We start from the raw sequence: 11,863 nt of genomic DNA, 5'->3' as shown, positions 1-11,863 counted from the left end.
TTCTATGAAGCATCTTCTCCATCGGCTCCCTGTTTCACTTTCATTTCCCTCTCTCAATTTGTCCCTCCCAATCTCACTTTGTTCCTAGCCTGTCTGAGTCACTCTCTCACTCTTGGTCTTCTGTTTTTCTCGATTCCTCTTTTGTCCCCCTCTTACTGTGGTGTTCTCCTGTTTTTCTGAACTCCTTGTTCTGAGTTTGTGTGTGGACAACTTTAACCATACAGTTTTTTTTCTGATGAAGGGTCTAGGCCCGAAACGTCAGCCTCTCTGCTCCTATGATGCTGCTTGGCCTGCTGTGTTCATCCAGCCCTGCACCTTGTTGTCTCATTTCATCAGTCAATATTGGATCATGAGAAAATCGTGTCACTAAAGACTACAAGCAAAATAACAGTAGCCATGTATTTTGACTGAACCACTTGGCTCAGTGCTGTACACTAACTAATTGCAATAACTGAGTAGATGAAGATTTCAAATTCATATCTGTTATGTTAGAGCTGAAGTCAAACCGTGACACAGATTTAATTAGGGCATCATTTTAATATAGATTTCCTATAAATTCTGATCAAATCCATTGAGGAAAATAACCCAATAGAAGAAGGGCAAAAGTCTATTGAAAAATAATTCATACTCATAGTCCATTTGTAGGTTTAATTATTTCTCAAGTGTGCACCTGCTTTCTTAGTTAACCAGGTTAGTAATCAGATCAAAAATAACTTTTCTCAGAGATTTTAGAACTTGAACATAAATTTCCAGAATAATAGAGTCATAAATCTATCTGGGACGTCTGGCAGATGGAGAAGACTTGTTGCTTTTTAAAAAAAATGGTATTGCTGATCTCCTGTGGAATTGCTTATGAATTATCTGGGTTTGCATTCATACATTGTTACGTTTAGCAGCTAAAATTCAGCATGTTTAACCTGAACTGGCTCCATTAATTGCAATATTACTTACAGGGGGAGCAATGCAAATCAGGACATTCTGAAGTCTATTGAGTCTCATTGCTATGGGAGTTATTAGAGACTGACAGTTGTGTATTAACGTACTGCCTTCTTCCTTTGCAGAACGGCTAATCTGCAAAGAGGCAAACAAACTAGCTCGAAATGTCTGGTTTTATTTTTCATTATGAATATTTCATGTTAAATACTTTGGACACTTTGGAGTGTGATATCTACATTGTGACAGATGCTGACTAGGAGAACAAACGTTCTATTAATAGTCATTTGTCCCTACAATACTGAATTTTTTAAATTCATTCATGGGATAAGGACATCACTGGGTAAACCAGCATTTATTGCCCATCCCAGTGGGCAGTTGACAGTCAATCACATTGCTGTGGGTCTGGAATCACATGTCAGCCTGACCAGGCAAGGATGGCAGTTTCCTCCCATGAAGGACATGAGTGAACCAGATGGGTTTTCTGTCAATCAACGATGGATTTGTGATCATCATTAGGCTCTTAATTCCAGATTTTTATTCAATTCAAATGCCACCATCTGTTGCGGGGGCTTCGAACTCCATTCCCCGGAAGATTATGAGATCTCTGGATTAATAGTCCAGTGGTAACACCACTAGGCTGTGACTTCCCCTTAGAAAAAAACAATTTCTTTGGCTGACTGCAAGAAATGTTGTCAGTGATTCTGCTGCATGTTGTCTGCCAAAAAAGAAATGATTTGCTTTTCTCAAATCTCGACAGGAACAATGTTACTGGATCAAGCACCAGTCCCTTCCAATGTGATCCTGTTATTTTACTTCCCTTCCCCCTGTCATGTCCCTGCTCTGTCACCATTCCATTACTCTCGTTATATGTTTCCCTCTCCCATTGTGACATTGATTCATTTCCATTAAAGCTGTGTCCAGTCTACCCTCTCACATGGTGACCTAAAACAGTCTCTTGCCTTCGCTGCCAAAGTGACTGCACCTCAAACGTTCTTGCCGGAAGTTGAACCAATTTCTCCCTTTACCAACCCCATAATTTCCGCAACCTGTCTCAATCTCCTTCACTTCTTGAATGCTGGTCTTTCCTCTCAGTCGGATTTGTCTCCTTTCAGTATTTCCTGCCCCCCACCATGATATTGCCTAGACTGTCTGTGCTGCCCTCAGCCGGGTTTATGTTAGGAGCATGAGAACATAAGATTTTAAGGAACTAACAAATTGTTGCAAAAAAAAGACACATTTTTGTCAATGTTTTCTGTCTTGCACTCATCACCACAATTTGCAAGTATAACAATGTAAAGGAAAAGCAACCTTTACACTGTATCAGAGGATAGTTCATTAATTGGGAACAGATCTCTGATTGGTATAGGCACTGCCACTTAATACTGATAATTAACTGTCAGGATTTGTTTAAATTTTAAACCAGGCAGGTTGACGCTGATTGATCAAGGTTTTGCCCTGAAAAATGCACGAGAGAATGGTTGTCACCTATTTTGTTAAATTTAAACAGGAAGAGGGTATGTACAAATTCTTTCTGTGTGCACAGAACAGAGCTTCCAGTATGCTCCAGTGCCCACATTGTGAGCTCGACTGATGATTATAAATTGGTGTACTTCCATGCATTGGAAGTTCTGGTCTTTGTAGACAAAAAAAAAATTGTACACAAACTGCTCCTTTTTCAACCCAACAAAGTAAGTGACAGCCATTCTCTGGTTCAACTGTCAGGATAATGCCTTGACCAATCGCAGTCAATCTACCTGAATCAAATTTAAACAAAACTTGACAGTATATAGTCAATCATCATTAACTGGTGCATTCTTTGTGGCAACACTGGTACCAATTAGAGTCCAATTGCCAACCAATCAGAACTCTCTTTTCATATTGTATTAGTGCTATTTTCCTTTCTGTTGGCATTTCTTGTGAGTTATCTTGATGAGGGGATCAACAACATGTTTTTTTCAGCAATACACAAAGTTCTATCCTACCAAGTGACTAAATTAAGAAACAGAAAGAGGAGTAGGCCATTCAACCCTTTGAGTTTCATACTGTCAACCAATGAGATTGTGGCTGATTGTCAACACCGTTTTTCTGCACTGGTGTATGACTTGATTTTTTTTCCCATGTAGAAACTTATCAAATTCAGTCTGAAACAGTCAATAGCTGAATCTCCACCACTCTTTCGGGGAAAAAATTCCAAAGATTTCAGCACCACCACCCCTGAGTGAAGAAATTCTCCCTCTTTTCAAATTCTACATGGTCTACCCATATTCTGAAACCACGTCTCTGGGTTCTAACCCTCTCAGCTACAGCAAGGATCCTTGCTGCATCTAACCTGTCTCCCTTGATCATTTCCTAGAAGAGTACTATCTAGTTTCCTTCAGATTGTGAATCACAAAGTGCCAATACCACCTTATTGCAGACCACCTGCCATTACAATATCACAGTCTTAATCTCTCAACACTCCCATCATCCAGGTGTGCAAGAATCAATGTTTCAATTGCTTCCTTTGCCAATAACTGCATATAACCTTCATGAACATTGATGCTGAAATATCCACATACTGAATACTTAGGTGAAACCCATGTGAACAGTGGGGCAACTATGTGGAAGTAATATTGAGATACTATTAAAACTTGAATCCATAAATTGCACCTAGCTTTTGAACAGGTGAAACATGAACAAAAAGTGTCGATTTCTTTAATTCTGTCACTGACCAGCAGTTTGATATGGCTACATATGGTGAAAGGATTTGGCAGATTGACAAATGAGTATCGCCTAATCAGTTTAGGTGTTAATGAGTTCATGTCTCTCTCTCTGGTGAGGCAGCAGCCATATTGTCCTCTGGGACTATGGCAAATTTACTTTCATGTATTAAAGCTTAGCCAATAGCCTGGTCACAGGATATGTCAGTCACGTATACAGGGCCAATATTACTAGTTTTAAGGATTAGAACATAGGAACAAAGAGCAGGAGTTGACCCCTTGGCCCTTTGACCTTTGTATAGATGAAGATTTGCTTTAGTTTTCTAATTTCAAGTTGAAGCACTGCTATTAAAACACCATCGAATCACAAGAGTAACCACAGTAGCGCTATCTCAGGAGCAGCTGTATAAGGCAATTGGGTTGCAGTTGTCATGTCACATTGGCCAAGATTCCTCTCAATGGCATTTTGATCAAGATACTAAGTAAATGACACACATACAAATATACAAGCCAGAAATTCCCAAGATTAATCTTCAGTCGGTGTGCTGAGTGACCTGATTTCATTCTGAATAGCAGTGGAAAATAGTACAATTGGCCACAGCAGCCTCAACTCCCAATATCGATCATTATCCGTGCCCTCTGTGGAAAAGTGCCTAATTTGTAAATGGCAGCATCATCTACCATGGAAATCCATGGACACACTGACTTATGTTAGTTGGGCTTGCATTTCATAAATGACCATTTAAGACAACTATTGAGGGTGCCCAGTACACATTAAAAAGTAACTGCATGAGGACTCATGGTCTTCAGGAGCGAAAGAAAACAAAAGGCATTGAACAGTCATTGCAATGCCACATTGTTCAATGCTGCCCTATAAATGTAATGCAACTTACTATAATGCATATATTTCTGGATATTTACACATAAATGTAAACACTACGCATTATAAATGATATCTGTAAGGTAGTGTCAATGTGCTGGTAGTGTAAAACCATATTGCACTCAGTTTGTAGGAGTGAACGGCCATTGCTCAGCTGCACAGGCTAGAGATCGATAAAAATCAAGCAGATGTCATTAACAACCATTTCCACTGCTCACGTATTTGCTATTGGTCCAGTAGAAGATACCATGGAATTAGGTTGGTTACGATCAAGGTGAGGAATCTGTCAAATAAAAAATATTTCTCTGTGGCTAATATTTACAGTTTCCTTTTGGAGATACTCAAGTGGACTTCTTTCAGTCAGTTGCCATCTCTTGTGAGGAGGAGTTTGTGTACCTTGTTGAGTTATTCAATTCTCGAACATCACTGTCACTGGGCTGTTGGTCTGCCCTGTGGATATTCAGTCACAGTTCAAGGAAACGATCTGACTGAAAGATAGTACAATATGGAAGGGCCTGCACACTGGGGGATGTGGGGTATGTAATTTTGTCTACACTACAATAATCGTGAACCTCAACTCTCGCTTTCGATTCTTGGAACACCTGCTGTTCTATCCATTGCTGTAAACTGCTTCTTAGTTAAAAAGGAGAGGGGGAGAAAGATATTCTTCCATTTCGAACAGTTCTTCCTTATTCACTTCAGCAGCGATATGTCGTCTGCAAAGTCATCGTGATCACGGCGAAGGCAACGGAAACAGCGCCACTGAAAGACCATGAGGCACAGAGGCAGCATGAAGAGGGCGCAGATGGCTGCCATCACATAGGCAATTGTCATCAGCGTAGACTCATCCGTCTGGGGAATGTTGTAGCCGCAGTCCTCCATGTTTGTGCTAAAGAAGGGACCCTCCACCATGGCTGACCGGAACTCATCGTGCACTGAAAACAAAGGAGAGAACATTAGTTTCTGAGCGTGGGAAGCAGGTGTGTCAATAAGAAGCCCTTACGATTTGTGGTTATTCTAGTGTCTATCATTTTCTTTTGTCCTGGTATCAGAAACTTCACTTCAATGGAAAGCAAAACTTTTTGCCTGAGATCTTTGTTTGCTATTCCCAAAAAGAAGATTGCAGATGATCCAACCAAACCCAAATTATTTTTTTATAGAATCCCTACTGTGTGGAAACAGGCCCTTTGTCCCAACAAGTCCACAGCGACTCTCAGAACATCCTACTCAGACCCTTCCCCCATAACCCACCTAATCTACACATCCCTCAACACAATCGGCAATTTCCCATGGCCAATCCATCTAGCCTGCACATTTTTGGGCTGTGGGAGGAAACCAGAGCACCCGGAGGAAACCCACACAGACATGGGGAGAATGTGCAAACTCCACACGGAGAGTCGCCCGAGGATGGAATCAAACCCGGGCCCCTGGTGCTGTGAGACAGCAGTGTTAACCACTGTGCCACCGTGCTGCCCTCACTCTTGGAATTCCGTTGAGAGGAGTATTTAAATGGAATCTGGGAGCAGCATGCTGCGTAAGTCAATCTCTTCTCATACAATGGTGCTGGCATCCTCAGTATCAGCTGAGTGAATTTCTGCTACACTCCCTCTAAGGCAAGTATGTTCTCACTTAGGTCGGGAAACCAAGACTTCACACAATATTCCAGGTGCAGTCTCACAAGGCCTTGTATAACTGAAGGAACACATCCCAATGTCTGAACTCCAATCATCCTGAAATGATCTTGCAATCCTCTTTCTGTTCACACTCGCTTGATTAAATAAACCCACAGTGAATTTGAACTCAGTTCATGCTCTGGCAGTAATCTTGGTGTAGAGTTTCTTTTCACAGGATTGCATTTAGAAATGGAGAACTAAGATGATTTTCCTTTGAGCAGTCATCGGTCCTGAAGCCTTTTGAATGTACTGTACTTGGATTTCAGTTGCATAAGCTGCATCATATCATGGGTCAAATTTAGCCAGCCTCGTCCAGTTGCTGAGCTGGAGAACGGAGTGTATAACTGGGACCATCAACGTAAACTTCAGATCACTGACCTCAGACATGATGCAGTGAACACATTATAATTGTAAGCCCAGACCTGCTGAGCTTTTCCTGCAACTTCCGTTTTTGTTCCTGATTTACAGCTTCCGCAGTTCTTTCGGATTTTACATTATAATTCAACATTTATTTGACTGTACGAAATAGGAGCAGAAATATACCATGAGGTCTTTTGAGCCTGTTCTACCATTTGATGAAATCATGGCTGATCTGTTAGTGTTTCGAATTCCACATTCCCATCTATCCCTGATAATTCTCGATTCTCCTGCCTAACAACAAAGTTAAAAGTATCCAATGAAACCACCTTTGCAGTCTTCAAAGTTGTGCAACACTTGAAGAGTAAACATTTCTCCTCATTTTTGTCCTGAAAGCGTGAGCCCCCCAATTTTTAATCAATGCTCCCTCATTCTGGACTGACACCCCAAGAGAAAACATTGATGCCACATCCATCTTGTCAAGACTTTTCAGGTTCTTACAGACTTTAATTGAGTCATCCCTCATTCTTAGAAATTCCAGTGGAAACCAGCCCATCTACATAAAAGAACCCACTCATTCCAGATATCAATCTAGTAGATCTCCTCTAAACCACCTCTAATGTGTTTATATATTTCTGTAAATGAGGAGACCAAAACTGTACACAGTATTTGAAATATAGTCTGACCAATTCTCTGTATAACTGAGGCATAACATAGAGTCATAGAGTCATGGAATCATACAGCATGGAAACTGGCCCCTTGATCCAATCGGTCCATGCTGAATATAATCTCAAACTAAACTAGTCCCACCTGCCTCCTCCTGGCCCATGTCCCTCCAAACCTTTCCTATTCATGTATTTATCAAAATGTATTTTAAACGTTGTAATTGTACCTGCATCCACCACTTCCACAGGCAGTTCATTCCACACACAAACCACCCTCTATGTAAAAAAATTTGCACCTCGTGTCTTTTTTAAATCCCTCTCCTGTCACCTTAAAAATGTGCCCTGTAGTCTTGAAATCCCCCATCCTAGGGAAAAAAACAACTACCATTAACCCTATCTATACCCCTCATGATTTTATAAACTTCTTTAAAGTCACCTCTCAACCTCCTACAGTCCAGTGAAAAAAGTCACAGTCTATCCAGGCTTTCTTTATAACTCCAACCTTCCATACCCGGCAAATCATGGTAAATCTCTTCTGAACCGTGTGACGCAAACTTCAAAGAATTATGTACTTGTACCCCTCGGTCCCTCTGCTCTACAACACCATCCAAGGTCCTACCACTAAGTGTATAAGCCCTGTTTGTTGTACCAAAATGCAATACCTCGCATTTATCCAGAGTGAACTCCATCTCCATTTTCAGTCCATTGACCTATTTGATGAAGATCCCTTTGTAACCTTAGAAAACCCTTCTTCACTGTCTACTTTGCCACCAATTACATCTTTTCTTTTGTTTTCAGTTCCTCTCATAATGAGACCATCCAATTAGCCTTCTCCATTATGTGTTGCACCTGTATATCGACTTATGTAGCAAGACACACAAGTCCCTCAGCGCCTCAGAATTCAGAAGTAATACTTTGTTCTTCTATTTTTCCAACCAAAATGAACAACTTCCCATTTTCCCCACATTATACTCTATCTGATTTAAAGTATCTCTCCATCAGCAGCTTCTTATGTCTTCATCACAACATACTTTCCTTCCTATCTTGAAGTGGTCTGCGAATTTAGCTACTGTGCCTTAGCGCCCTCATTTAGGTCATTGATATAAACTGTAAAAGGTTGAGACCTGAGCATAGACACCTACAGGATTCCACTCATCACATCCTGGCCATCAAAGACCCATTCATGCATACTTCCTGTTTTCTTCCAGCCAGCTAATTTTCTATCTATGCTATTATATTATGTACTGCACGATGAGTTTATATTCACCTGATGAAATATCCTCTCGAAATCCAAATAAAGTACATTAAAAAGGCTTTAGGATCACTGACTGCTCAAAGGAAAATCATCTCAGTGCTCCATCAAGAGTACTGTCAGAACATGAACTGAGTTAGTTCAAATTCGCTGTGGGTTTATTTAATCAAGCGAATGTGAACAGAAAGAGGATTGCAAGATCATATCAGGAGGATTCGAGTTCAGACATTGGGATGCCTTACTGCAGTTATACTTGTGAAACTGAACCTGGAATATTGTGTGAAGTTTTGGTTTCCCTGCTTAAGGGCGGCACAGTAGCTCAGTGGTTAACACTGCTGCCTCACAGTGCCAGGGACCTGGGTTTGTTTCCACCCTTAGGTGACTGTCTGTGTGGAGTTTTCTCCATTCTCCCCGTGTCTGTGTGGGTTTCGTCTGGGTTCTCTGGTTTCCAAAATTGTGCAAGCCTTGGGAAAATGCAGGCCTATAGGGTCTGGGAGGGATGTTCTTCAGAGAGTTGGTGTGGACTCGATGGGCTGAATGGCATGCTTCCACACTGTAGAGATTCTATGAGTGACAATATATTTGCCTTAGAGTGAGAAATTCACTAGGCTGGTACCAGGGATGGCAGCACTGTTGTATGAGCAGAGATTGGCTCAACTGGGCCTGTACTTACTCGAGTTTATGAGAGGGGATCTGATCAAAATGTATTATATTCTAACACGTCAAGACAGATCAGATGCAGGGAGGATATTTCCCCTGGTTGGAGAGTCTAGAACCAGGGGACACAGTATCAGGGTATGGGATAGGCTATTTAGGAGTGAGAAAAGGAAACATTTCTTCATTCAGAGGGTGGCAAACCTGTGGAATTTGCTACCACGGAAGGCTGTAGAAGCCGGCTCACTGAGTGTGTTCAAGGAAGAGATTGACACTTTTTTTATATTAAAGGTATCTGTGGAGAGAAAGCAGCAATATGGCATTGAAACAAAGGATCAGCCATGATTATATTGAATGATGGAAGAGGCTCGAAGGGCCAAAAAGCTTCTCCTGCTCCTAGTTTCTACGTTTTTATATCTGGGACGTAACTGAAATGGAGTCAGTGAACGAAGGAGAGTGGAGATATGATGGTTGGATCAGCACAGCTAGAATGTGCACATTATCAGAAATGATGACAGGGAGAGGCCAGTCAGTCAGAGACACACCACATTTGCAATGTGGACCCACACTGTGCACCCAGCCTTTCATTTACAAAGCTCTGTCCACCTAACAGCCATTCTTCACTGAGGAGAATGACGGACACAAAGACCAAGGAATATTTTGTGTGAGTTCGTCAAGTGATCATCCAAATGTTGCCCTTGAGTTTGCTTTGATCCTCACCACATGAGGGTCAGGGAAATTGAAATGGTGAGGGAGAATAAGGAAGGAGAGGGAGAGTTTGTAAGAGAGAGGGCAAAAGGCACAGGATGGAGGACAAACAGAGAGAGGAGTGAGAGACGGGGTAGGCAGAGAGAGACAGGGAGGGGTACTGAGCAACAGAAGAATAGAGAGAGGGGGAGAGGCAGCATGAGGGTGGAAAGTGAGGAGGGGTGCAGAGATAGAGGAGAAAAAAAATATTAAAAATAGTGCTGGAGAAACGGGTCTGGCACCATCTGTGGAGAGAGAAACAGAGTTAACGTTTCCAGTCAGATATGACTCTTCTTCAGTTCTGTTTTCATTCTAGCAATTGTGCAATCTTTCCTGCACGAGTGACCACATGAATATATGAAGTCCTGGCTGATTTTCTTACTGTAGTTCAGTTGGTATTTAATCCAATTCTACCACCTAAACAGAACCAAATACAATTCTTTTTCTAGCCAATTATTATTATTTCCTCCTCTCACCTTGCCTCAATGCCTCCATTTCACCCATGCCATCATAGTTCTTTGAGGCCTATAAAGCTTGTGGTACATTCACTGAAACTTTTCCAGCTTTTTTGCAATGAAGAGAAAATCTGCAGCGATCTGTGCTACAACTTGAATGAAACAATAAATCCAGACATTTTAACACCACGGTTGCTTTTAAATGATTTACTTATTCCGTACCTGAATATGTGAAGTAAAATTAATATTAATATTGCATCCTACAATTGCCCTGAGTATCTACTGAACATTACTGTGAAATAAAATTCTTTGTATTAAGGCGCACTTGCATCTAGAGTGGGTGGATACAGGGGAAGATTTATAGTCTGATTAAAAACTACATGCAATGATGTAGGTGCTAAACTGTTTAACAACTTCCACATAGACACTTACTGTAAATCACTTATCAACTAAAGAAGAAGACTGAATTAGTACAGCAAATGTTGACAGTTGATGTATTTCGTTTACCAAAGTTTTTGGGGCCATTAAACTATTTTCCTTTTGCCATCTTCCTTTATTGAAATTTAAATCTTCATGTTCTCCTTGTTCCTTTACAACTTTGCTTTTCTGGCCTTCAAATGAGACTTTTTGTTTAACTGTATCATCACCTTTTGTGTGCTTATCAGTACAAAAGCTGATAGCATTGGGGATGTGGTCCTTGGTCAGTATCTTGCCATTCTAGGTCCAGGTTTTAATGCAGTGTGAAGCTTCCCTTGTCTTAATAACATACATCAATCTAGAGTTCAATCAGAGGACCACCGTGTGACAATTTACAGCCTCCCACATTGTTATTCAATTGCCTTTCCCTCTGAATTTATCAGTTTGTAGTGAGTTAGAGCAAATTTGGTGTAGTTCTGTTGCCAGGGCTCAGGACCTAGTACAAAGGTCAAGCTTATCTAAATGTGATCTACTGTATTTTAATGAAAAGGGACCATGCAGAGGTGCAATCTTTCAAATCAGCAGTACAGCGGTAGGACACAGGTTTGTTTCTTGGCTGACCATTATGTCAACAATACCTGCCAGGAAAAAGAAACTCAACAGGTCTGTCAGCATCTATGGAGAGAGAAAAACAGCTCATCAACCTGATACGTTAACTTCCTTGCTCTCTCCACAGGTGCTGCCAGACCTGCTGGGTTTCCTTCCCAGCAGGTACTGTTGAGATAATGGCCAGCCAAGAAAAAAGCCTGTGCCCCTTCGGTGTTTTGCTGATCTGAAAGACTGCATCTCTGCCAGGCCAGCTGAGAATTTCCAACGCCTTTTGTACCTAGTTCAGATTTTGCAGTGTCCGCATTAATTTTCTTTTAGCGCTCTCTAATCGTCATTTAGCTGAAGCAGGGAGGATCTGAAACGGGGAGGCCAGAGAGGGATGACAGGAGCAGGGAACCCTGATGCAGGGAGAAGGCATCTCCCTATGAATATGGAACAGAAGCCGAGAGGGGACCACAGGCCATTCTCCTGTCATTCTAGACAGCAATGGTGAAAGAGATAACAAGGTGTAGAGCTGGA

At 41.4% G+C, this 11,863-nt stretch overlaps 1 protein-coding gene across 1 annotated transcript in view; it reads right to left on the bottom strand.

Moving 5' to 3' along the window:
• Positions 1-1,409: 1,409 nt before the first annotated feature.
• LOC109920341 (beta-secretase 1) overlaps positions 1,410-11,863 on the bottom strand; it is a gene marked incomplete at its 5' end in the record, with an annotated part of 22,308 nt that continues 11,854 nt past the window's right edge. Inside the window, one exon of the mRNA XM_048615497.1 lies at positions 1,410-5,450. Coding sequence (XP_048471454.1) covers positions 5,209-5,450 — 242 coding nt within the window. The remainder of the gene's footprint in view (positions 5,451-11,863) is intronic.

Source organism: Rhincodon typus, chromosome 32 (assembly GCF_021869965.1).
Source record: "Rhincodon typus isolate 14 chromosome 32, sRhiTyp1.1, whole genome shotgun sequence".
Classification (NCBI taxonomy): domain Eukaryota; kingdom Metazoa; phylum Chordata; class Chondrichthyes; order Orectolobiformes; family Rhincodontidae; genus Rhincodon; species Rhincodon typus.
This window is presented reverse-complemented; position numbering and strand designations above follow the sequence as displayed.